General features: G+C 37.3%; 1 protein-coding gene across 5 annotated transcripts in view; it reads left to right on the top strand.

Annotated features, from left to right (window-relative positions):
• Window positions 1–27420, top strand: part of Vav3 (vav guanine nucleotide exchange factor 3) — a 348664-nt gene that overhangs the window by 63847 nt on the left and 257397 nt on the right. For all 5 annotated transcript variants that reach the window (XM_015502627.2, XM_048814637.1, XM_048814633.1 and 2 more), the window contains exon 2: window positions 20481–20597. In XM_015502627.2, the coding sequence (XP_015358113.1) occupies window positions 20481–20597 (117 nt within the window). The remainder of the gene's footprint in view (window positions 1–20480; window positions 20598–27420) is intronic.

Genomic DNA, 27420 nt, shown 5'->3' with positions numbered 1-27420 from the left:
CTCATGCTTTGGCCATGGAAAGAAGTGTGTGATGTTTCCTCCAACAGGGAGTTACTGTATGTCCTGTGCAAATCCAAGCTGAAAGTGGACCTCATTGGGGAGATTCTTCTCTGCAGCAGCAGGTCCTTGGTGTGACTGTTCAAACACTGCATGAGTAGATTCCTGTGAGCAACATTTACACGATATCAATAGTTATCCTACTGTTGTGTGATTTCTGTTTACTAGATATAAACTTTCACAGCTATGTAAAAGTATACACAATTTATATGTAATTGATCTTTGGGCAAGAACACATGATTGGGATAGGATTACTATGTAATAATCTATAAATAATGCTACTGTTTTTTATTGATTGATCCTTTCAAAAGTATACAGAAACCAACAAAGTGGCCAACCTTGTAAACATTTCTTTCCTGTGTCATTAGGTAATCTAACATGTAGTGAGATGTTTCAAGAGCAGCAACTACGAAGACGGGGTACCTCAGTTTGTATCCCTGGCCTTGTCTTTATTGGCTAGATCACACTGGGCACGCATTTAATCTCTCCCTGCTATTTCTTTATGTGTGAAATGGAAGGAGCTACTTCCAGGGTGGTGAGGATTGAGTATGATTGCTTAGAATAGAGTCTGGCCCTTGTGATATGGCCATTTAAGGGTTCCATTAATTATTTTTCAAATTCCTGCATTATTTTTCAACAGCAGATGTAGAGTAGTGTCTTTATAAGTATAATTTAAATGGAATCCAGATGTTAGCTGTGGTTCTCTTTGCCTCTGAAGAAGTTGAATTGACTTTAGCTCCTTGTCCACTTCCTGGCTGTAAGTCCGGTGTCTTCTCTAAGGATTATCTGAAGCACAGAACTTAAGTTCTCATGGTTGTTGGGGGCCCGTGTTTTGCTTCCCCTTGCTCTGTTTTTCTCTTGGTCTTAAAGTGACTTGAGCAAGAAACCCAGATCCTTCCTCTTTATGGCTCCTCACTCCCCAGCTTCTTTCATTAGTCATTTGGGCAGTAACAGGCTTCATGAGAAGGCTGGTCAAGGAGGGAAGAAGGGTCTGGGTCAACAATTATTAGCAACATCTTTTGTACTAAAACAAACATGAACTATTCTAGTTGTTTCCATCAAGAACCATCTCAATGATCCTTTAGGGTAGTCATGGACTAGAAGCCAGATGGCACTGAGCTTAGTGCTAAATACCATGCAGGCATTTACTTGGGAAAAGAATGGGTTGAACTACCATTGGAATACTAATGCTGACCATCAGAACAGTATATGAATGGAAGAAAAGCCAGGCCAAGAAAACATTATCTTTGTCTTTCTCAGACTCATGAGCATGGAGTGTTTGACATGAGCAAACCTATACTTGATTTGCAGATATTCAGGAAAAAATATTCACTTCTAATGGGATAGAAGGTAAAATTTACATATGATAAAGATATTCAGGGGTGTGGGAAGTAGATTGGACAGCATCAGGTAACTGGAATACTCCAGATATGAGTTTATTCTCCTCTGTCATTAAGGGCAGCTCTGTGGGAAAAAGTTTAAGAAGGTACACTTGATAATTGTATCAAGGAGCAAGTAATATGAACGTGAAAATATCTTTCAGTCACTGTTTCATAGTTTGCAGATAAAACACTCTAATATTTGACAGGAGCCACTTTAAAAAATTAAGAATTATGAAGAAAGCACTTATTATCTTAAATTGTAGAGACTAGTCTGAGGGATTCTCTGTTTTTGAGGGCCATCTACCAAGATTTAGGAATCATTTTGTTTTTCCCAAATACTTAATCATAATGAAATTTCTTGTGTAATAAGATTTGTATCACTTCCCTTATGAAATTTCAGCTTGTTTTAGTTGAGATGTCTGAAACTTTTACTGAAACTTTCTGCACTCAGGAATGAATCTGTCAGGAGAGCAATAATTTGGTGCTCGTTCAAATGTCTATCTTTTCTCCTGCCTTTTCTTCTCTGAGTAGGGGAAATGGCATTTTTATCTAGTTCTAAAATTCACTGTATGCACTGACTGAGTTTTTTTTCCTTAGGGCAATCCTTGTATGAAAATTTACTTGAAATTAATAAGCATTCACTATACTACTTCTGGGAATATGGGCCTTAGTAAATATTTCTGCCTGAGATGTTAAGGAGTATTATTTCTGGACATTTGTGGAAAATAATTTAACCATCTACATGAGTGTTTGAGGGAGGTCTTTGGCAGCCCTGGAACTGCAGCAGCCCCAGTCAGTGTCCTGCAAGCACTCTCCCTGGCCTGGTGGGAGTGACCTTCCCTCACCAGGGGACTTCCTTCACAGGAAACCAGTGTGTCCATTATAAATCGTGATGTTCTGTTACTGCATGGAGGTGGCCCTGGCATTTATTTCATGTAGGAGTTTTCTTATTTTTGTGATCTTGTGGGGGATATAATGAATATCACAGAATAGTTAGGGAAAAAATTGATATGGTAAGAAAAATACAATATTCAATAATCTTTAAAAAATAGGTTTCATATAATCTTGTTTAAAGGCTCTGCAAAAGTAGATTACTTTTAACACTTTAACCATATGATTTTTATTATTATAAAGTTAGAGATGAATACTCTGGGAGAAAGTATTTTCCTGGACATATAAAAATTAAACTTTAAAAGAAGCATATATTAGTCTAGCAAGGTATTAATAGAAAATCATTTAAATGTCATTGTAGATCTTGCTCTAAAAATAAGTCACAAAATAAAATTACAGGGCTAACAACATGTTCAGTGACAGAGTGACTGTATTGAACATCTGACTCATGTATTATTTTCTTTCTGAGTGACACTTAAACTTTAGAAGCCTGACCAAGCTTTTACTCTATGTATATTCTAAAATGTTTTGTAGCTCTTGATTTTGGTGGAACTATTCTAGTTGTTTCCATCAAGAACCATCTCAATGATCCTTTAGGATAGTCATGGACTAGAAACCAGATGTCATGAGCTTAGTGCTAAATACCATGCAGGCATTTACTTGGGAAAAGAATGGGTTGAGCTACCATTGGAATACTAATGCTGACCATCAGAACAGTATATGAATGGAAGAAAAGCAGGCCAAGAAAACATTATCTTTGTCTTTCTCAGACTCATGAGCATGGAGTGTTTGACATGAGCAAACCTATACTTGATTTGCAGATATTCAGGAAAAAAAAACATTCACTTACAAAAGGATTTTGTACCATGCCTACTATTTTAATGAATGCATATGGGTTTAGTATATTTATTGTAGTATTTATACAGAGATATATAGTATGCTATGCCCTACTGATTGAATAATTCATTTTTTGTATTTTTTCCTGACATAAGTAATATTCTTAAATATTGTTAAAATTCAGATAGTAAAGAATTAAGAGTTGGCTGGAGAAATTAAAAACAAAAAGAATCATGAAGAGTAATGACACTTGCATTTGTACAACTCCTTATGTTTGTATGCTGTCCTTGGACTGTGCACTCCTGGGAAGAAGTAGCCCTCTGTCTTCTCTGTATCTTTGCCTTGAGCTCAGCTTGTGCTTGACATGTGTTTAACACATAATGGGCACTCAGTGCTTAATGTGTGAGATGAACTAATGAAACAGAGTTCTCACAGATTCTTTCAGCTAATACAACAGACCTGTTAGGGAAATACACTTATTCCCATTTTGTAAAAGGAGAAGTCAAGACTAACATGGGTTAAATGTTACCTAATAAAAACAACAATTCCACAAACAGTGGAATATGATTATGATATATTAAGCATATAAATTTAGTAATATATTTTAGTTGATTCATCATTTTATTATCAATAGCAATAAGCAATATTTAGTGAAGGCTAGTTACTGCTTATCAAAATTATGCTTCACCTATATTTCACTAGGCTAAATGCTTGTTGCTAAAATCTCAGTTCTTGTCCCCACTGCCAATTCAATAACAAGAACATGGTTGTGAAAAATGGGAAAAAGAAGTTTTATTGCTTTGCTAGCAAAGGAGGAACACAGAACTTCTGTCCCAAAGGCTGTGATTCTGCCTATCAGCAGGAATAGGAGGCTTTTAAAAGAGGTGATTCAAAGGTTACATTCCATGTGTTCTCTGGAGTTGTAATTCACTTCTTAATTTGTGGTGGAGACATTCCTGAGATCTTCTGATACCATCCCTAAATTTGGATTACTTCATTCCTATGTTGGGTGTGTACTCAGGGACAGATAAATCATGCCCAGGATGGGAAAGAAAGGTAATCCTGTTTCCCTTGAGATTTGGGAGGGGAGAGATTAGGGAGAAGCAAGGAGAGAGGAAGAGAAAGAAACTTGTCCATTTTAAAAATAAGCTGCAGTAGCAGAGCATCAAGGGTTATGTTCAAAGCATAAAGTGGATCACTGTTACATACTCTCCTATTAGGAAGATAGAATCATGTACATTTTACAGTCTGTCTTAGAGAAATCAACTAGGCAGCAGGTAGCTGATATGAACTTAAACCTGTCTGACCACTGAGTCATTCTTAATGACTGAATTACCTCCTTATATAGCCGTACAGTTCTTGATGCAGAATCAGGATCTGTACCCACGTCTTTTGTACCTGGTTCTATTTCCCTATATATTGCGGGGTATGTGTGTCACTTGCCTCATGTTAGATCATATTCAGGACATATAACAGTGTCTCAAAAAAGGAAGACTAAAGGTATCTAGCTGTTGGAATTAACAGAATTTGAGTCAATCTAGCCATTCAGTTTTTCCATCTTAGTTTTTCTATTGCTACTGGAAATAAAACACTGTTCATTCAATCTTGTGCTCTGGATAGGCATAGAATATATGGTGATAATGTGGTGAGAGGTAATGGTGATTGTTTGGATTAGTGGATTTCTAAACAGAAATTACCAACAATGTTCTGGTCTGAGAGACACTCAGAGTGGAATCTGTTTCTGTTCAGTGTGTGGAAGCCAAAAACTGGGACTGAACTCTGAGAACCAACAGCACAAGTTTAGTCATTGGCCACAGAATGGAGAAGTAGGAACCCGGTTCTCAAATTGGTTTCTCAACCTGTTGGTGGGTGGAGAGGTCATAGATGGATACAGAGTAAAAGAAACAAGAGGAGAGGGGTAGACCAACAAAGGGGCAGCCTATTCAGGTCTGTTCCTGGAATAGATGGAGATTTCCTAGAACTCAGGCAACACCTCTTTTCATTCTTTCAAGATCCTGTGCTTCCTGTCATGGTGGCTGGTAGGTGTGCTACTTAGTATGCAAATTAGATTGTAATGAAGTTAGAGGATTAGGTTATAATGAAGTTAGAGGTTGGCTGGCTGTCACCCTGGCAGCCTTTGGATCCAGCTGGTTGGGGTCAGCCTACGTAAAGAGGAGCTTCTGGACTTTTGGCATCCTTTCTTCAGAGATAGACAAGATTAAGGCTGGGTAGAAATTCATCTTGGCCATGCTGGCAGTATACTGCCCAACAGGAATACAAATCTCTTATATTTCAAGATGACAGGATTTATTTGAAGGCTGAGAACAAGGCAGGAAAAAGAAAAGAATTAGAAACTTTTTTCTATAATTAATTAGAATGTACCTCAACCTGTTTAGTATCCTACTCAGTTATATTTTCAGGAGAAATATTATATAGAAGTGGTGGTACTTATTAAGAAAAAGTAGTGTGAGTTGTGTATGTAAACATCCAGATAACATATATGATACATGCACAGGAATTCAATTTATAATTTAGTTCTTGCTAATACAGTGATTTTAGTGCAGATTCTAAATAGTCATACTGACCTTAGAACAAATCGAAACTTTATTTTAATAAAATAATGATTGTAAAATTTGGACATAAACCAAAAGACATCTATACATCAGATAACAAAACTCAGAAGTAAAATAAAGATAAATAGATATTACCCCCAATTCTAGTTCCTACTGTTTGATACCTTTAGTTTTCTTTGAGTTATTTTTTTCCAGTGAACTTTATTACAATTAAAGGGTTTGTCTTCATCTAATAAGTACTTTCACTTCTGCAGTCTTCAAGTATCAATCCAACTTAGACTGTTTTCCACCAAAATTGGACATTTTCTGATTATACAACTTTCTGAATATACTGAACTAGATCATTCTAGAACACTGTACTTCCAGATACTTATCAGTTGTTTTTTCAATAGTTTTCTGTTGACAGCCAAGTTCTATTACCTATGCTGTAGATACACTTGGCTGTCTCTACAGTGTAGGTTTCTTAATTTTTTTTCAATCTTACTTCCTTTGTAATGTGTTATGATTTTTAAATGGCTATTTGCAATTTTAGTTTCCATTGTCTACAGGGAATGATTTACCATAGGTGGTTCTTGTTTAAGCCTTTTTGTCCTACTACAATTATTCATTTAAAAAAAGGTTCTGGTTTAGAAAATTAATTGCTTAGTCCTTCTTCCTTCTTTTCCCTCTCCCAGGAATATTCCTCATCCTTCACAGCACCATTACATTTTGTGTCTTCCTTGGCAACTCCAGGGAGTGCTGGTCATTGTCTTCTCAGATGTTGCACCATCTTAATCAGGTCCTTTATAACATGTACCAGATTGTGTAGTAACAAAATCAAGTTTTTTAGTCATTGTTATTTGCACCAAACATAGCCTAATTTAAGGCAAGTGCTACGTGTGTATATACACACACACACAAGACACATAGTGGAGCAGAACTAGCAACAGAAGAAAGGTGTGAATGCAAATTCTGATTCTGCCATCAAGAATTATGTGGCTCTAAGAAAGTAATTTAGTTGATTACCATTACGAATGGGCTCTGGGTTCAGATAGGTTGGCTTTCATATTACCCACTCACTGCATAGTTGAACTTAGGTAGGTAATTTAAGTTTTGTAAGCCCCAGACTGTAAAATGTAGATAATTCTTTCTTTTGATTTATGTAAAATTGGGGATGAGGCTAAATTTGGAGGAGTGTGGGTGCAGAGAGAATATTAGAGAGGTTAGAAATGTGGGTAGAAAATAGAATGTAGTTTGGCACAGAAGAACAATGACTTGTATATGTGGAGAATAATTTTATTCCAATCAGCATGGAGGAGAAGATTATTGAAATGCATTAAGAAAGAAAGGCATATTCTCTTATGTAACTGGGGGAAAAGGAGAGGGGAAGGTAGTTTGCTTAGTTTAGAGCTAAGCTGATCTGAATTGCAGTTTCAACATTTTGGTGTTGGTTATTTTTAGAGTAAATTTATATGTGCCTCTTTTTCTTTGAAATTGGAATCACTTGGGGAAATGTTGCACTTCAGGTTTCATTGTACTATGATGACCTCTCGAATAGAGAAGATATCACAGCAATGTGGCTAAAAGCAATATTCTCTGCAGAGAACATTTCATTATGCCTGTAGGCATAATAATGCTATAAGATGATAAAGTAGCCTCTAATCCTTTTATTTTCCTTCATATATAGGAATTGAAATAGTGTTCTGATCTTGAGGATGTTTTAAGAAATAACCTTCAGAATTTTTTAGATACAACCATAATAATAATGGGTTGGAGTAAAGTATGTTATTTTGTTAAATTAATAATTATTTCAAATTTAAAGGTATAGTTTTCCCTACTCGTCACACAGTAAAATGACAAAGCAGAAAATGAACTGTAAAAAGTAAAGATGTGCCTGAAACTGTAATGTAGTCCTGGTAAGAAGATCAAACCACATGGGTGATAAAATGCCAGGGGCTTTGGTGTGTCAGAAGTGGTGCTCCCATACCGTGGCTTTATGTGAAAAGCAACCAAAAGTTCTGAACTGAAAACTCTTTAAGATGTATGCCTGGCAACATTATCAATTTTTTTTCAATGTGAGTGATGTAGTTTGGATATTTAAATATGGGGGACTGGGGTTGTAGCTCAGTGGTAGAGAGCTTGTCTAGCATGGGTGAGGCACTGGGTTGGATCCTCAGCACCACATAATGAAACAGACAAATAAAAAATAAAGGTTAAGTTCTTTAAAAAAAAAGTGAATTTAGGGAGTACTTGTAATGGAAATAGAAGAATAAAATATTGAAGTTTAGATTTCCTAAAAAATTCTTTACGAGTCAGAATGGTTGCTAACTTTATGTACTTGGTACATTTCTATCCCAAAGAATAATTATTGTGATACTTGATATAAACTTGATGGTGATTTAAAATCATATTTAATTTGTAAGAATATTCTCAACAGTGCTATTTTTAACAACATTTGCTTGTAAGTCACCATAGCCCAAAGAACATACTAAATTCAGTTCATGCTTGAAGCCATTCAGATCAAAGCTGACTTGCCAGTTTCACTGAAGCATATCTGCCTGTGGGCTTCAGGAGGCAGTCACCCTGGTTGCTGCTTACTGATGGGGTTTGGATGGAGCCTTCATGGGTGGAGGGTGCAGGGTACAGGGTGCAGAGTGAGGGCATAGATAAGCCTTGACTTTCCTAAACCATCTGGGTTGATGACAAAGCTCAGAGGAGAGTTTTCTTTGACTACTGAAGACATCCTACCAAACCTTTCAACTTTTTAGTTCTGCTTAATCGCACTTTTAAGGAAGGAGATTTGTAATTTTCTTGTTTCCTTGCCTTTGAATAGAAAACTATATTATTGGGATAGAACATTTGTTAATGTCATCCTTTGGGGCATGTTTTGTTCATTTACAAATTGTTCTCATTTATGCTAATGGTTTTCCATGACATGCACAGGTTTTTATTTTTAAATTTTAGTTTATACTAAATACTGGTGCAATGCATTGGCAAACATAATACTTTGATCTTTGGGCGTATGTGTTGGAGAGTAAAGAATGGGGAACGAACAGTATTATAGAAGTTTCCTGCATGGGCAGAGTTGAAGGAAGAACAAGTTTATATAAACACAGATGGATAAGATTCATAGGGAGACATAAGCTATTTTGGAAATCATCTGCTTTATAAAATCCATCTTAGCTGAGTCATTCTTTTAGGTTCTTAAGAAATCTTGGGGGTTAAGGGGAAGAAAGGAAGTCCTCAACTTTGTTCCAGTGATTGAAGTTGGAGTGGTGTGGTGCTGTGCTTTACTTAGGATGGACTGCAAGTCCCTTTAAGGGGCAGATGCCTACCCTGCTGTGCACCTCATGGCCACCACTCAAGGAGACTGTGTGGCATGGTAGGGAGTCCTGGCAGGGTGCAGATCTCACTCTACTGCCCCTCAGCTCTCATGGCCTTGGGTCCTTTACAGCATCCAGTTCCTCATGGATAGAATGGAGTTGTCTTCATAGGATTTGTTGTGTGTCAGTGGTGATAATCTGTGCAAAGGGCTTAGTGTCACACCTGGGTCGTAGAAGTTTGCTGTTTGTGACAGGCAGAGCCTTTGCTGTTGCCTCATGGAGAGAAGTCCTGAGTCCAGTTGAACTACTGTGCTTCTCCAGAAGACCAGGCCTGGGTGTATGCTTGGTGTCTCACAATAACCATTCCTAACGCTGTTTTTTTCCCACTCGGACAGTCAGTTCAGCCACCCCAGCGAGGAGCAACACCACCCTACCCCCTTCAGTGGCTGGGGTGTCGCATATATAACACACAGAACTAAGTGTTGTGTTGGAATTGAAGAGTGCTGTTCATCTCTTTCTCCCTTTACAATACATCATCCCTGTGAGGGCAGGATGTGTGGCTGTCAGCTCCTTGATTTGGGACAGTCTGCCATAGGACAGAATATTGTTATTGTTAAAGACTTGGGCTTTGGAGCCAGCTGCCTGGGTCGGAACCTTGTCCCACCACTTGCTGGCTATGTGTTGGGTCAGTTATTTTACCTCTTTCTGCCAGTGGACTCATCTACACATGGACTCATGACAGTGCTTACCCAGTAGAGGCCAGGGTAGATGAAATGAGGGGGGCACTTGGGTTTATACTTCCCCTCTATTTTGGTTCCTATTTTTATTCCCTGCTTCCCAAATCCTGCTCTGACTGTACAGTAAGTGAGGTGGAAGGAGCAGCATCTGGGCAGCAGTGGACAAAGGAAGGGAGAGGGTGCTTCAGTGAGGTGTGGGTGTTCCAGAGCTGCTTCCGCAGGGGGCTGTTGGAGGTGAGAGAGGTGCACAAGGGGTTGCTTGCAGTCAGACCATCCTGTTTTAGTTTGCATGCACCTCCTTTCCTTTCAGATTAGATGTAAATACACAAATTTTTGTTCTTATTTTCTGAATAGACAAACTGTGTAAGGCTTATCTTTAAAAGCACCAAAGGCTTCTTCCCACCACTAAAATGAGGCTTTTCCCTCATTGTGAATATTGTTCTCTAAGGAGGAGCTACCACATCCGTCTGGGGTGACATAGCTCATTCCCAGATCCACAGGGAGCTGTTTTCTTGTCCCTTATGCAGTTCTGTGGGTCCTGTGCTTTGCAAGAGTGGTTCATTTCTAACCTAGGTATGAGTAAGTGGGGTTGTGCTTGTCACCCTCTATTCTACATTAGCAGGTGACTCTACTGTTGCTATTCCAGACACCACCACTGCTTGATTGTTCTCTTCCTTCCTTTCTTCTTCTATTGAGGATTGAATCCAGGACTTTGTGCCTTTGAGGCAAGTGCTCTACTCCTGAGTTATCTCCTCAGCTCTTTTAATTTTTTATTTTGATACAGAATCTCATCAAGTTGCTCAGGCTGGCCTCAAACTTGTGATCCTCTTCCTGAGTCAACCATTGCTTCTTTCTACTGACTGCCTTACTCTGCTAAATGGCTACTGTTCAACAATGTCAAAATACTGACTTTTAGCTATTGAATTCTACTGCCTCTTTATGGCCCAAACAGAAAGAAATTCCCATTTTTCTTTTCTTTCTTTTTTTTTTGTACCCAGAATAGAGAATCTTGGCAGCCCTTTTAAAAATGTAGATTAGGCAATTTTAACATGATTTGGGCTAACTGTGCTTCAGCTAACAGTGTGGTTCAGGACTACTTTTTCTCATTAAAGGTAGTGGTATGAATACTTTCATTAGAAGATCAAGGAACATAGTAAAATAGATATTTCAGGCCAACTTGGACATTTCACTCCCTAAGTATTCAGTTTTTCAGTGCAAAGACTAAAAACACATAATGAGGATTAAAGATGTGGTGTGTTAATCTTTTTTCTAGCTAAGGACTAATGCAAGGTGACAACAAAAACCTTTGAAATTGAGTGTCTAAGTTCCTGCCAAGGGAGAGGGGTACACTGCTTCCTCTTATGAGAACAAGAGCTAGTGAAAGCAACAGAGGGTGTGTGTGTGTGTGTGTGTGTGTGTGTGTGTGTGTATGTATGTATGTACATGCTTGTGTTCATATGTGCTTTAGGGACTGCTGGCTAGGGGCTCCTGAAAATCAGTTATCAGTTCACAATTGAACTTACACCAGACATAGGCAACCAAAATAAAGATTATGCAATGAACATAATAATTTAAAATATTTATTAGTTTTATTTATAAATGTAACAGCACCAACTACTCTATTGAGGTACCTTCATAAAAAATATATTTCTACTCTAATAATGAATGTAAGGCTAGGATGACAGTTTAATGTAAAAATGCATTCTGAATTCTCTGGCTACCAAGGAATGGTTACTATTTTTTTTTTAACAGATAAACTGCAGCAGTATTCATTCATAAGTTTATTTAAAACTGTGCTATTATATAAGCTTTGGAGATGCAAAGACAAAATAGATGTAATCTGTCTTCTCAAAGATTTTTACTATTTCATGGGGCAATAGTTGGGCAAACAGACATATGATTAAGCTTGAATATTACCATTACAGATGTGAGCCAGGTGCTGCAGAATGAAGAGCATGTATGTGTGTTTACCTAGCCCTACATTTATGAGCTTAATCATTTCAACAAAGTTACATATATTTCACAAAAATGCATTACCATCAAATAAAAAACAACAACCAAAAAAATACCCTGTGACTTCCCTGTTAAATAACTACATTTTTGGTTAGCTGATTAAAACCATTTCACTAAAATTAATTAAAAATGAACTAAGGCCTAGATAATCATCAAAACAGAAATATTGGTTTTCAGTATACTGAGAATAAGGGGAGTTTGGTTTTATGACTTGAATACAAATTTTAGCTAAGAAACTATCCAATCATATTTCTATCTTCTTCTCTGAATGTCCTTTTGGAATCTTTATTTATAACATCAGGATAAAGTTGAAAATAATGTGAAGATGTTGTGCAGTGCCGAGCTGAGGTTTTTTTCAAAGGACAATGAGGATGATATCCTGTGGCACCCACTGATCCATAAAGGGAAAAGAACAGATGAGGTCATCAAACAAATAAAAATCTATCTTTCTTTGTTTCTTTCTTTTTAAATTTCTAGACGATGTAAGATTTAGCTCACTTGATTTAAAAGAGCTATAGAGGGATAAAAGGACAAGATATGGTAAAAGTGACAGGAATAGGAAACTCCAGTAAAGGAGAAACTTGCTTTTTAAAAAATTCTCTCTTCCATCTCTTCTGACTTACCACTGTAGGAAGGATGATTTGAGCCTTTGGGGGGGCACAGAGAAGGAGAGGGGCTACAGTGACAGAAGTCCTGGGGAGAGACTTGATAAAGTCTGAGCTGAGGCTCCTTCAAGAAGGAAAACTATTTGTACCACATTTGCAAGTAGGCCTTATGCTGGTCTCCTCTGTGTTTTTCAAAACCGCCAATCAGCTTATGAATGGCCTCTTATAATTCTGATTATGCCCAACTATTCATCATTGCTAACAATTCTAAAGGAGTAGTTGAAATGATCTTGTTTGCATTTGAGAAGTGTCAACAAGCTTCTCACACATACAGTGAAAAAGCCAGAGCTTGTTAAGTGTTGAGGGAAGGGGGAGGTTTTTTCAGTTTTGTCGTGAACTTTAGCCATTTGACCTCAGTGTTGCTAGCATTGAAGTGGTGACAACAGAAGTGGCACCTTCGAAAGCTACTTTTGTTGTGATGGCTTTCTGGTTATGAAACATTTTCCAATCCAGAGAGCTTTGGCCTGTGTATAATTTTAGTATGTCTTAGCCTTGTTGGTACTGAACTTTCTTCTCTGAAGGTCATGTGCATTGATGTGGAGTGCTTTTATGACATTTTCATCCCTTGACTTCGAATGAGTAAGCTATTCATCATCTTTTGGTAAGGTACAGAGAGACAAAGGGCAGTTTAAGACAGGTGTCTTTGTTATTAGAATATATTATCCATGGGTATTCCTGGGAGGGAAGCCAGGTGGCATCTAATTATTGGGCCTCTCCATTAATGAAGACAAGAATTAACTGACTCAACCAGTCTTTCACATGCCTCTGTCCCCATTTGTCAAGTTAACATTTTCAGTGAATGCTCATGCTAGCCATCTAATGTCTCTTCTCTTTTTTCTCCCAATCTTCCCTGCTCATGTTCAATTAATTGTTAGGTGTTTCCTTTCCATATTATTTCTTAGAAAATATGGAAAAACTAGAGTTCTTTCTGTTTCTCCTTCTCTCCTCCTACTCTAAATCACCATCAACTCCTGTGAGATTAATATGATGGTGTTCAAATTGTCCTGTGTTGCTTGAGTATCCCACATCATCTCCCTAATAAAAAGAAAACCATTTTTAATTCTACATACCACAAAATGAAGTTAGTATAAAATAGCAGTTAAGGATAATGGTCTTTGTAGCCAGAATGCCTGGGTTTGCATCCTGACTCCATTACTTTGGCAAATGTAATTATGTAAACTTGAATAAATTTCTCAGCCTCAGTATATATAGAAGAAAAAACTTTCCCAATTGGATTATTATGAGGATTAAATGGTATAAACATTTAGCAGAGACATAGCAATCACTCAAAACTCATAGCATTAGTAATCATAAAATACAAGGCTGAGTAGTGTTCTTAGAATCCTTTAACCTCCACTTCTTGTAGGAAAAAGCTTGAGTCCTTTTGGCAGAGCAGGAAAACCACAGCTCCTCCTCCTGTCCATCTTCCACTTCTCCTGCCCAGGACTGTGTCCCTCTTAATCACTTCCTCTGCCCCCAGTGGTCCTGGCTTTGACTTCTCCCCTGCTCATTCACATGCCCTGCTATTTCCCTGGAGTACCCTACACTCTAGTGATTCCCTTTTCCCTCCCTGTGCATCAACCATTTCTTCTGTTTGTGGGGCTGGCTCCCCCCCATCCTTTAGGTCTCATCTCATGTAGCAGTTATTCCAGAAAGTTGTCCTGATTGCCCAGGACTTGCAAGAACTTTTGAATGTCTTCATAGCGATTGCCACCCTATCTTATAATTGCGGATTCACTTGTCAGTCTGCTCTGCCTGCCTCTACTTTGGAGGTAGGGCCTGGGTCACATTTCCTTTTTCATTCCCAGTTCTTGGTGTTGCATTCAGTTCACATTGTCTAGCACATTAATAAGTTCAACAGTTTCATGATGACTAGCATATAACAGATATCTGATCAATACCCTTTATAAATGGCTGTTTGTAATTTGTGTGTCCTTACTTGGCAACTCTTTATCTTATATGGATACATTTAGTACTTAAAAAAAAAACCCTGAAGTCATTTAATTATACTTCCTAAAATTCTAAATTTTAAGAAATGCTAAAGTTATCTCAGGCAAATAAGTTATATGACGTAGCAAAGTTGTGTAATTTTTGGTCAAGAATAAGACATGGTTGTGAAATAATGAGATGGACTTGTCCTTGTGCCACATAAGCCACCTGAAGGCAGTATTTTTCAGCTGCTAAAGATGACACACAGAACGTCAAATCAGAACCTTCTGATCCCAAAGACTGAGTAGATTGTCTTAGGGAAAAAAGCTTAACACTGAAACACTCTTATGTAAGACAATCACATCTCTAGCTATAAAATTTCATCTTAATTATTCTTCAGTGATTTCAAGTCCCTTTTATCCTGAAAAGAGGGAGATAAGAGTTGGCTTATTACATATTCCATAAAAAATTATATCATTTTCTGAAAGGCACCTTAGAGATCAGTTAGACCAATCCTGTTGGCTCTTTCAGTTGCAACTGGTAGATAATTTAAGAAAAAGTTAGAGGCATTGGGTCATTTAATGTAATTGGCTTATGTAAGAAGTAGTCTGGAGTTCAGACTTTGGTAAATACCATTTGCTATTTATGAATGGAAACAGACCTTTTTGGGGAAATGAGTATTCAGAACTAGGTCTGAGAAAATATGACATGAATTTGGGACAACTTGAAGACAAGAAGATGAATGAAATTATACCAAAAGGACACAGAAACCAGTTTGAAGGATTCCTCAGAGGCAAATTTGGGATAATATGAAGATCAAAAAGGATAATGAGAACAGTTGATTTGCTCACAAATGAAATAAAGAAAGGAACACAAGATTATAAATTTACAAAAGATCATACATTTACAAATTTATAAAATTACCAATGAATAAAGGTGAAAGGAATGATAGAAAAATCACAATTTTACAATTCCAAATGGAATAATTGGGACAATCCGAAGATGCTGTATGCATTGTGAAAACAAGTTTGGGAAATAGGATGCCACGTTACCCTGTTTTCACCCCAGGCTATTTACAGAGATGAAGGAGATGTGTACCTTTACAGTAGAGAGTCCTGGTAGTAACCATCTTAACCAAGTGTGAGCTTAGCATCAGTAGTAATGGGATAGCCCAACATTTTATGTCTTCTGATATGAGGAAATATGAAATTCACAATATGGAATATGAAGCCTTTTTTTTTTTTTTTTTTTTTTTTTTTTTGCCAAAACAGCTTGGTTTGAACCTAGATTTTTGTTCACAGGAAACACAAGTGATAGAAGAATAGGTTTGATGGCACTGTGGGGAAATAGTCAAATGAAGAATGTGGGGCAGTTTATAAAACAGTTTCAGCTCTTCAGAAAGTCCATGTCACTAAAAACGAAACAAAACAAAACAGAACGATAGCTTTGGGACTTTTAGATAAAGGGATATTGAAAGATAAAACCACTAAATGCAAGAGCTGAAACTTGATTGGATCCTAGATAGGGCAAAAATAATATAAAAAGGCATGAGATGAACAATTGTGGAGATGTGAATTTGGAATGTATGCTAGATAATACAAAATTATTGTTAATTTTCTTAGATGTAATATAGATATTATTGATATGTAGGAAAGTATCTCTGTATTCCTAGAGATGCATATTGAGTTATTTATATGCATTTATAACTTACTCTCAAATGCCTCAGCAAAATATACTTTCTTTCTTTTTTTTTTTTTAATTTTTAAATGTACAAATACAAAAGCCTATATGGTACTCTGTTACAATTATTATGTAGGTGGGTATGTTCATCATATTTCAGTTTTTCTTTTGGCTCAGAATTTTCTTAAATAAACTTGAAAAAGGAAAAGTAGGATGAAAGCTGGAGTGGTGAGCACAACTTCTAAAATACCACGAGGGGCATGTCTCTGTCCTGCTTGTGCCCATGGCCCTGTGAGCATCCAATGACCTGTGAGCCTTGTGCTGTCAGCCAACTTTTGAAGATTATGACAATTTGCTGATAAATTTAATAGAGGAGCTTGAGGCAGAGCCTTAATCGTTTGTAGATTTTCCAGTGTAAATGTTGCAGAAATTAAAAAATGATTGACCGAAAGCATACATTAGAAAAGGGTAACCAGGTTTGAAGACTGCCTGGAAAAGCAAGAACATACAAGTGACTTTTTCCAAATCCAGTAAATATTTGTTGAATTTAGCAGAATTGAACTACTTAGGGGACAAGTAAGGCTAACATTTGTTCCAGAAGAGGAAAGACTGTTTTCAGTCTTATGTGCATGCAACAATGACTAAATTTTATACTGTTTTTACTTTCAATAATACTCTTAGCTTTACTGAATTAATGATCAAAGCACTTTAGTAGAAGCCAACTGCAGTTTTTCCTATATATGGGGAAATTTGAGTTTGGTGAGAAATCTTCAGAGGGTGGCATTTGCAGTTATGCTTTGTTCCTTGGTGAGCTATGAGTCTGGCACTTAATTATGTAAAAAATATTGCAAGAGAGCAGTTGCATAATCCCCCAGAGTGTAATTATTATCTGTCTTGGCAGAATGCAAGCCTTTTAATCTGTAAATAAGCAATTCTATGTGGAAGAGCAACATGCAGAGTGATTCTGTGTTGTAAAGGTCTCTTATGAATTTTTAAAGTGAAAGCAGTAACTGCATGTGCTGATTGGCTGCAGCCTGTGTGTTTCAAAGGGTTTATGATGCTTCCCTTGTGGTTTTAACCCCTCCTGAAATATTTAAGCCTCTGAGGATGATTCCTGTAAAGGGTAAAACTGTGTCTAAGTTAAGCTTATGACAAATCTGAATGTTTCAAATGTAGAGGAAGTAACATGTGCTTTCTGCGAATTAAAAAGCAAACCAAGATTAAAAAGAAAAACAAAATGAAACATGCTTAAAAAAGATGCAATAATTAGCTAAGATGTTGATCACTTATTGGAGGTTAAGTTTTTACTTTTGAAATTATTTTGGCATAATTGATACATAGCAAGAATATTTAAAATTTTGACATGTATGATTATGATTTTTTAAAAATGTGTGCCATTGCAAGTAATGCTTCTACAAAAGAACTAATTCATTCTCAGGACATGTGTTTATTTTACTTAGATGAATCTGAGTCTTTTTGATATGAAAAATGAATTCTCACTTTTCGGTTTTTGAGTGGTCAGCAGTGTCTGCCTGTCCTTCTGCACCTCCTGTAGGTGTGACTGAGCTGACCATGCCCCTCTCTGGGGTCAGCCTCTGCACTTCAGCATCTGATCCCTTCTCTTTTGCCTACCCAAGGACTTCATTTAGGGATACTGTGCCTTGCTCTTTCCTAATTAACTTTTCCTTCTCCAGCAGGGTACTCCCATTGAAATAGAAACACATCGTCATAGTTGCCATTGTTTTTAAAAACCCTTCCTTGAATTCTCTGGCTCCATCTGTTTCCCTTTGTAGCCAGACTTCATCATCTCTCTCCTGTATCCACTCTCTCCTGTTGTTTCTGGAGCTGCTCCAGCCTTTCACTCCAGTCCCCACATAGGACCTGCTTCTGTCAAGGAATGCATGTCCTTCATACTCCAAATTCCATGAAAACAGCACAGAAGCACTTGACCTAAATCTTACTTAATTCCCAAGTATCTTATTTTTTTTTGAAGTTATTGTAAATGGATAGTTTTCCTTATTTCCTTCTCAGAGGATTTGTCACTGATATACAGAAATGCCTTTGATTTATGAGTGTTGATTTTATATCCTGCTACTTTGCTGAATTCATTTACTAGTTCTAGAAGTTTTCTGATGGAGCTTTTTGGGTCTACTAGGTATAGAATCATATCATCAGCAAATAGTACTAATTTAAGTTCTTCTTTTCCTATACATATCCCTTTAATTTCTTTCACCTGTCTAATTGCTCTGGCTAGTGTTTCAAGAACTATGTTGAATAGAAATGGTGAAAGAGGGCATCTCTGTCTTGTTCCAGTTTTTAGAGGGAATGACTTTAATTTTTCTCCATTTACAATGATGTTGGCCTGAGGTTTAGCATAGTCTTTATGATTTTGAGATATGTTCCTGTTATCCCTAGTTTTTCTAGTGTTTTGAACATGAAAGGGTGCTATATTTTGTCAAATGCTTTTTCTGCATCTGTTGAGATGATTATATGATTCTTATCTTTGAGTCTATTGATGTGATGAATTATATTTATTGATTTCCGTATGTTGAACCAACCTTGCATCCCTGGGATGAATCTCACTTAATCATGGTGCACAATCTTTTTGATATTTTTGTATTCAATTTTTGAATTTTATTGAGAATTTTTGCATCTGTGTTCATTTAGAGAGATTGAAATCTGGGAATGGAACTACCATTTGACCCAGCTATCCTTCTCCTCAGTTTATACCCAAAAGACTTAAAAACAGCATACTACAGGGACACAGCCACATCAATGTTTATGGCAGCACAATTCACAATAGCTAAACTGTGGAGCCAATCTAGATGCCCTTCAGTGGATGAATGGATAAAAAAAACGAGGCATATATACACAATGGAATTTTACTCAGCAATAAAAGAGAATAAAATCATGGTATTTACAGGTAAATGGATGGCGCTGGAGAAGATAATGCTAAGTGAAGTTAGCCAATCCCCAAAAAACAAATGCTGAATGTTTTCTTTGATATAAGGAGGCTGACTCATAGTGGGGTAGGGAGGGGGAGCATGAGAGGAATAGATGAATTCTAGAGAGGGAAGAAGGGAGGGAGGGAAAGGGAGGGGGCAGGGGGTTAGCAATGATGATGGAATGTGATAGACATCATTATCCAAAGTACATGTATGAAGACACAAATTGATATCAACATACTTTCCATACAACCAGAGATATGAAAAATTGTGCTGTATATGTGTAATCAGAATTGTAATGCATTTGGCGGTCATTTACTTTTTAAAAAAAATCAATTAAAAAAATAAATACATCTTACTTGACTGTCTGCAGCATCTCACATTGCTTGTTACTCTCTTTGCTTAGAAACATTTTTATCTTTGATTCAGGGAAGCCCATCTTTGATTTCTTTCCTTCCGCCTTGATCATTCTTTGTCAGACTCCTCTGTAGCCACCTCCTCTTCTCCTGATCTCCTAAGGTTTCCTGCCCTCAGATCTCCTCTCCTTTCCCAAAGTGGTCTCAGCCAGCATCATGATTCAGTGTTCTCTATACTCTAAAGATTCCCAGATTAATGTCTGAAGTCCATACCATTTCCTGCCCCATGTTCCATTGGATGACTTATGGTCATCTCAGATTCAACACAGTTGCAGGGCAACACCTGGTCTACCCACAGTTGTGTCTCACCTGGGTTATTGAAGTAGCCTCCTGTCTGGTTTTCCTGCCCTATTCTCACTCTAGCCCTCTTCAATCTATATCCAATGCAGCAGCCCAAGAAGACCCTTGTAGAACGTATTTTGTCCCTGATCTGTTCCATGTCCTCCAATGGCTTCCCTTATCAGTTAGAATAAAAGCTGTCTGATAAGGCCCTTCACCATCTGACCCCATGACCTTTCTAGCTCACCTCCTACCTTTCTCCCCATTACTCACTCTACTTTGGCCCTTTTTTCAAACATACTCAGACACTCCTGCCTCAGGGCCTCAGTATGTGATGCTTCTTAACTTAGGTTACCCTGTCTACTTTTCTGCATGGCTTGCTCCTTAAGTACCTCGGATCTCTGCCCCATCCTCTTCTCAAGAAGACCTGGCTAAGTTCTCCCCACCTACCTCCACCAGCTCTCTGGATCTCTCCTCCCAGTTTTAACCACCATATGAAAATACAAATGTTTGCCTCCTGTGTTGCTGTATTTGTTCTTGTCTGTTTTCTCCTGTTGGAATGTAAGCTTCATGAGGGCAGAAGCTTCGCCTGCCTGTCCACAGCCATATTACTGGACTGAGAATGGATAATCAGTCAGTGCTTCTGGGTGAGCAAACAGCACCTTCAGGAGTGGATTGGTTCTGTCACTTTTGTAGCAACTTAGGTGTGGCAAAAGATTGGTAGCATTTGGAATAATTCACTCTATACTGATAGCTATTTTTTTTATTTCTCAGTTTCTCTGTTTGAAGAACATACGGACATTTCTCACAGCCTGTTGCGAGACGTTTGGAATGAGGAAAAGTGAACTCTTTGAAGCATTTGACCTGTTTGATGTTCGTGACTTTGGGAAGGTAATTGCCTTAAAATTTTTAAAAATATTTTTATTAGACTTTATAGTTATACATGTAGTTGGTGCTTTTATAATATTTTTATTGGAGCATGTTTGATCATCATTGGAGAATGTTGATAACTCTTAAGAAGTAAGTGGTCTATGTATCAGCATTGTATTAGTTAAACTTACCATGTAGGTGGTTCTGCCAACAAAACCACACATGAGAAATAATGAAAATGAATAAATAACAATGACTTTACAAATGAGTTTAGAATTACTTTCTAATTTAAAGCAGCATAAGGAGAGTCTTTTATTCAGAGGCAATTTTTCCTGCTGCTTACCTGTGAGGGTAGGGTTATGTTAACACCTCCTTTAGATAGTTCATTGGTTCTTAAGTCTGAAGACCAATATTCTTCTCCCTCCAGTCTTCTCTATATCTGGATGGCATCTAGTTTGTGAGGAGAATATTCTGTTGCCCTTTTCTCTGTTTTGACACTTGGGAGGTGAGTTAGAGAAGATATATCTCACTGAAATATTTGAGATTGTTGTGTTTTCCTTTCTTTATAATTTATTTCTGTGGTGCTGGGGATCAAACCCATGCCCTCATATATGCTGGGCAAGTGCTTACCACTGATTCACGACACCAGTCAGTTTGTTGAATAATTCCTCTTGCTTGGATTTGAGAATGTATCTGTTGGATTTGTTGAATTTCAGTGATATTTCTCCACACAGAAATTGTTTTAATGTTTACTATTACTACTTATGTGTACACTAGGCATGTGTATATTAGGTGAAAGAAACCATCCTTTCAAAAGTTATGGTCTGTTATTATGACTTGATTAAGCATTTAGTTATATGCCTGGCAAGTAAGTAACCATTAAAAAATCAGTGACTGAGGTGAAATTACTTTAATCTCTGCTGACATTATTGCACAGTGAAAATCACAGAAGGAGAAAAGGACCAAGCAATATTGAGAAGTTTGCTTCTATTCTTCAGCTCAGGTGCCTATCAAAAGGCGTGCTGAGAGTCACACTTTATGTGGCTTTTATGATGTAATATTTTGCTAATAAAATAAAAACCAAGCAACAGATTGTTTTTCTTGGCAATGGGAGTGAATAGTCTAAACTTGAGACAGAAACGTAAGAAATTAGATACTGAAATACAACAAAGATGGGGAAGCTATTCTGTGTGGCTTGAGTTCTCTTTCTGGTTTTAATCCAAAGTCATTTCATGATCTTTGAAAAGTCACAGTCTTCCTAGTCCTCAGACATCCTGCCAGCTTGGAAGCAAAATGGGTGTAGGAACGTGATTTCTAAGATTTCTTTTATCTCTGGCAAGCTGTGATTTAACTGTCTTGAGGTCCCAAATAAAAATGATGGAGGATAAAATATGGTGAAAGGAACTGAAAGCCAGGCCCTTAGTAAGGAAATGGAAGGACATTTGGTTATGTCCTTGAAGTTCAGTCATGAAGACAAGAGAAATAAAATAGAAGCCTAGGTGAGGAAGACAGTTCTCTAAGCTGTCGGTCCTGAAAAACACCAAGAGACCCTTGTTTTCATTCTTCTTTGATCCTTTCCCTAGCCTGTTTTTTGTTTGTTTGTTTGTTTGTTTTAAATCTTCCGTGACTTTCAACTTCTCTTTTGGGGAAATGAAAAATGAAAATGATTTGTGGAAATGAAAAATGAAAAAATCCTTAACTTAAAAAAATTTATTTTAGTTGTAGACGGACACAATTTTTAAAAAATATTTATTTTTTAGTTGTAGTTGGACACAATACCTTTGTTTTATTCATATATTTTTATGTAGTGCTGAGGATAGAACCCAGGGTCTTGCATGTGCAAGGCGAATGCTCTACAGCTGAGCCACAACCCCAGCCCCAACAATTTATTTATGTATTTATTTTTATGTGGTGCTGAGGATTGAACCCAGTGCCTCAAACATGTGAGGCAAGTGCTCTACCACTGAGCTATGACCCCAGCCCATGCCTTAACTTTTTAAAGCTCATGAAGAAGTTATTCTTTTTTTTTTAAATTTATGTACGTATTATTTTCAGGAATTAAACCCGGGGCACTTAACAAACTGAGTTATAACCCCAGCCCTTTAAATTTTTTATTTATTTTTTTGAGACAGGGTTTCTCTAAGTTGCTAGGGACTCTCTAAGTTGCTAAAGCTGGCCTCAAACCTGCAATCCTCCTGCTTCAGCCTCCTGAACCACTGTGATTATAGAAATGTACCACCATGCCCAGCTTGGGAGACTGAATTAATAATAGTTGATAGATGTTCCTTTTCAATCTTCTCAATGCAATTCTTTTTTTTTTCAAATTTTTTAAATTCATTTTTTAAAAAAAAAATTTTAGGTGTAGTTGGACACAATACCTTTATGTTATTTATTTTTATGTGGTACCGAAGATCGAACCCAGCACTTCGCACGTGCTAGGATGTGCCCTACTATTGAGCCACAACCCCAACCCGATGAGCTATTCATTTTTCATTCAAGTTTGCAAAAAGTGGTGTTGATGAAGATTGGGAAGTTATATAAATATTTTAAAAATGCTTGGCTATGTTCTAGTGAAATAACACTGCCTGTTAGATTGATTAGACATGGAAGCTTTGTAGGGAAGTTGAATTTACAAATAATTGAATGTAAAGGAATGAGCCATATGTGTCTCAGGGATAACTGTATTTCTGGCCACTCTGTTTTGGCAGTGGTTAAGTTGAAGCAGAATTAAACTTGAAACTGTGGTTTAGAACTTGAACCTGCACTTGCTACTTTAAAGTCACACACATTTTTGCTATTGCTTTGATTGGTGCAGCTCTTTCTTCAGAACTGTATTTGACCTAAAGAAACCAACTAAAAGTTCATCCCCCTCCATAATTTCCATATTTCAACTATTAAATACTCTGAGCAAAACTACCAGTATGACCAATTATTGACTTGTAATGTGCAGGTATCTTTTCAATCTTCCTGTTATTTTTTTAATCCTCATGACAACCATATGAGATAGGTACTATTATTTTTCAATGAAAAAGACTGCACTCAAAATTTCATATCTAATAGTGGTTGGAGCAATTATTTGACCTAGATCTGGCTGATTCTCACCACTATGTCATGTACAAACATCCACATGGCTATAACACGTAACAGCATGATCTCAGGTGCTTTGCATATATTCATGCAATCTTTTTATCAATCCTACTGGGTGGATACTATTATTATGCCTACTTACAAATCCTAGTTTGGGAGTGATAGAACTGGGGTAATTCACATAGTTCTAAATTTTTGAGCAGAAAAATATTTGAATAGGGTATTAGTTCAGAGAAACAACAACTTTTGATAACGAGAGCACAAAATTTAACAGGATTTGGATGGGCTTATTTCCTTCCATTAGGATTTATTGAATTTTTGGTCAACTTAAAATGAAAAATCTGTGTTTGTATACTTTAATTCATGCAGATAATGAATCTAGAATTCATGGTTATTTAGTGCCCCTTTTTTTTTGCCTAAGAACATATTATTTGTAAGAGCATTTTGAAGTTTTCAGAGTACTTAATATTATCGACCTCATTTGATTCTCATAGTAGTCTTGGAAAGGCAGCAAGCAACTGTTCCCTGAGATGCTGGGAGGATCCAGTGATTTTTTAAAGATCTCCTGGCTTAGGAAGAAGAACGGGAGCTTGAGTTCAGGCTCTTGACACTCTGCTTTCCTTGTCTGCTGCTACATATGTTTTGGGTGTCACTCTTGTGTGATGGTCAGGGAAAAGGTTCAAATGCACAGGACAAAACCAAAGGAATTGACAAAACTAAAAAGTACAAGTGATGTCTGACTCTGGATCTAATTGCATTTTATTTTATCTTTAGAAAGGAAAGATTCAGTATGCTGCATGAGTTGGTTATACAATGGTGTTAAAGTTAATAACCACATAGACAAATGTTTCACGGATTTTTGTTGGTATACATGCAATCGATTCTTAACTATGTCTTCTCTGCCTCTCCCCACTATGGTATATTCTGCTCCTTAATCTCTGTCCAAGGGCTCCCTTGGGTTTCAGTTCAGGGATTCGAATGTTGGATCATAGGCTTGACATGGATGTGTTTTCATCTGAAATGTAAGCAGATCCTGGGAAAAATGTTAATTGGCACAAATGAATGATAGTTTTGCTTTTATGAGATAGTGAAGAGCATACATTTTGAGAATTCTAGAAGCGTTTATGCTAATTTTGCCTTCAGAGATTCCTTTACTTTCTAGTATTGAGCTCCTTACTCAGTGTTAATTTATTGCAATTCAAACTCAATCAACATCAACAAAAATTAGAAATACACGAGTACACACACACATCCCATCACACAGATATGAGGAATGAGCTTAATAACTTGAACTCTTCTTGCCTTGAGGTTAAGTGTTACTTACTCTCAGGACTATTATGTTCTGATGAGAGGTGGAGTCCTTAGCTAGGACAGCAGAGGCTGGTCCCTGCTCAGCAGTAGGGAGGCTTAGTTGCCCTTTCAAGAAGCCACATAGCTCCTCTCCTTTTTGGTTTACACTTTGAAAAATCACTTAACTTTCTTTAAGAAAAAAGATGAGTCCTTTTCTGGCTTCTGATTACAACAATAGGTAAAATCTTGTTCCACTTTCATGATGCACATAAAGAATTTGCTATCACCCTGCTGATTGTCATTTTCTGAATAACATTCTTGTTGTTTGGAAATGTTTCCTCCTGAGCAGTCTTTTGTCACCTTCACAGAACAGAAGCACTTGGGATTTTTCTTTAATGGGACCATTTCTAGTAATAGAAATCAGGCTGCTGCTGAAGTCCAGATGTGGCTGCAGTCAGCTCCTCCCCTGCTTCCTGATACCTGAAGACTTCAAATCAGTCAAAGAATTGTAAAATGTCTTGCAAGTTTAAGGTGGTATGTGTTTTTAAATCAAGAGAATTACATCTGGCCAAAGGTAATTCCAGGTGATCTGGATGGCATTCAAGCAGTTTCAAAATGTTAAGGTTCAGGATAGACACTGTCAAAGGAATTTGGAGCTTAGGGATGGGTCAGGGACACAGATAAAAATATTATTGAGAGAAGATGAGTTATGTTTGACTTCTGAGTTGAACCTGTTTGAGTTCTGGTTGTATTCCCTACTAGTTTGTGATCATGGGCAAGTAATTGAGCCTCTGAGCTCAGTTTCATCATCTATAAATTGAGATTAGGTAAGAAGCAAATTAAATCATGTATGATGTTAGCAGAGTGTCTAGGTCCAAGATTGACTCAATAAATAATAGTTATTATTACTCTGATTATTATTATTACCACCAACATTATTTTAGTAGGTTTGAGATTCATTGGTAAACATAGGAGTTAAATTTTGAATTAAGTGCAAGAATGAATGAAATATTGGAGGGGTGAGTTTAAGAAATAAATTTAATTCTTTTCTAATGTGGTGTAGCATTGATCTATTTTATTCTATACAGTTATCCTTTCTTTCCCCTTCTGTGGCCTCATATCTCCTTTGAGAACCATCCCCCTCCCTGCTTCCCCCACCCCAATTCTTGTAGTTTGATCAAATAGAACATCACATACTTTTGGCCATGGTGATAGGTTTGGGGATGGAGTGAGTTGCTCAGTTGGGACCAGTATGATGGGTTGAGACATTAGCAGGGGCAGCTTGGTTTTGCTTCCCTCTGATTTGGAGGTGTTTGGATGTGGAGTTGTGAGTCTTGGAGGAACTGCAGCCATCTAGGTACCACCTTGAGTTTCAAAATGATCCAGTTCAGAGGGAATGGAGCTGAGGAAGAGCCTGGTGACATCATGTGAAGCTGGAGTCAAGCTGTGCCCAAAGTTAAATACATGTGTCTGTGGATTTTTCCATGACATGAGTCAATGCGTTCCTCTTGGGTTTTTCTTCTTTGAGTCAGTTTTCAATATTTCTTTCAATCAAAAGAGACATCTGATAACTTCACTGCTTCAGAGGTCAGGTGATTTTAGGTGTGTAGCGATGATTTTTTCCTTTCCTACACAACTTAAAGACCATTTGTTAGTCTACATTTTCTATCATATAATGAAGAGGTGTGAGGAAAACAGAATTGTAGAAACTCTGTTTGGAAGTATATAAATAAGTAAATAGAAGTATAGTCCTAGGGCTTGGGATACAGCTCAGTGGTAGAGTTCTTGCCTAGTATATATGACACCCTAGGTTCAATCCCTAGCACCACAAAAATAAAACAAAACACCAGTTCTGGCTTCTTGGTACATATGGTAAATTCTTTTTTCCTCTTGCTGTTGACCCAAGGAAAATTAGAGACTTTGAGGTTTGAAAGTCATGAGGCTTCTTTCCCTGGTCTGTCTCTGCTTCACAGAGATGAAGAAATGGGCATGGATGCCTTGGTAGTCTGGGAACTCACCTTCTCTAGAGGTCCCCAGCTGTGTGTGTGTATATATTTGGACCATATGGAATGATTTGAAAATGACTTTAAACCCACAAGGTAAAAATGAATTAAAGAGCCATCTAACTCTTTTTACCTATATGTGAAGAAAACTTAAGATATTGATTGATTTAGACAAAATGTTCTAAGAAAACTCTGCAGGATTCTCTGTGAACTCAGGGTTGTCACTGACCTTTCTGGTCCTAAGGTTTCTTTGTCTATAAAGGAAATACTAATTCTTATCATACAAGATTATTGTGAAAATAGGGTTAATTTCTGTAAGATGCCTAACTTATTGCTCAATAAGTGATTGAGAGAAAGAACAAGTAGTTTGGGTGGTGTTTTAGTCAGGTGTTTTTTTTTTTTGTTTTTTTTTGTTTGTTTGTTTGTTTTGTTTTGCTGCTGTGACTAAAGGACCAGAACAGAAC

The sequence above is a fragment of the Marmota marmota genome, unplaced genomic scaffold, assembly GCF_001458135.2.
Source record: "Marmota marmota marmota unplaced genomic scaffold, marMar, whole genome shotgun sequence".
In the NCBI taxonomy this organism is placed as follows: Eukaryota; Metazoa; Chordata; class Mammalia; order Rodentia; family Sciuridae; genus Marmota; species Marmota marmota.
This window is presented reverse-complemented; position numbering and strand designations above follow the sequence as displayed.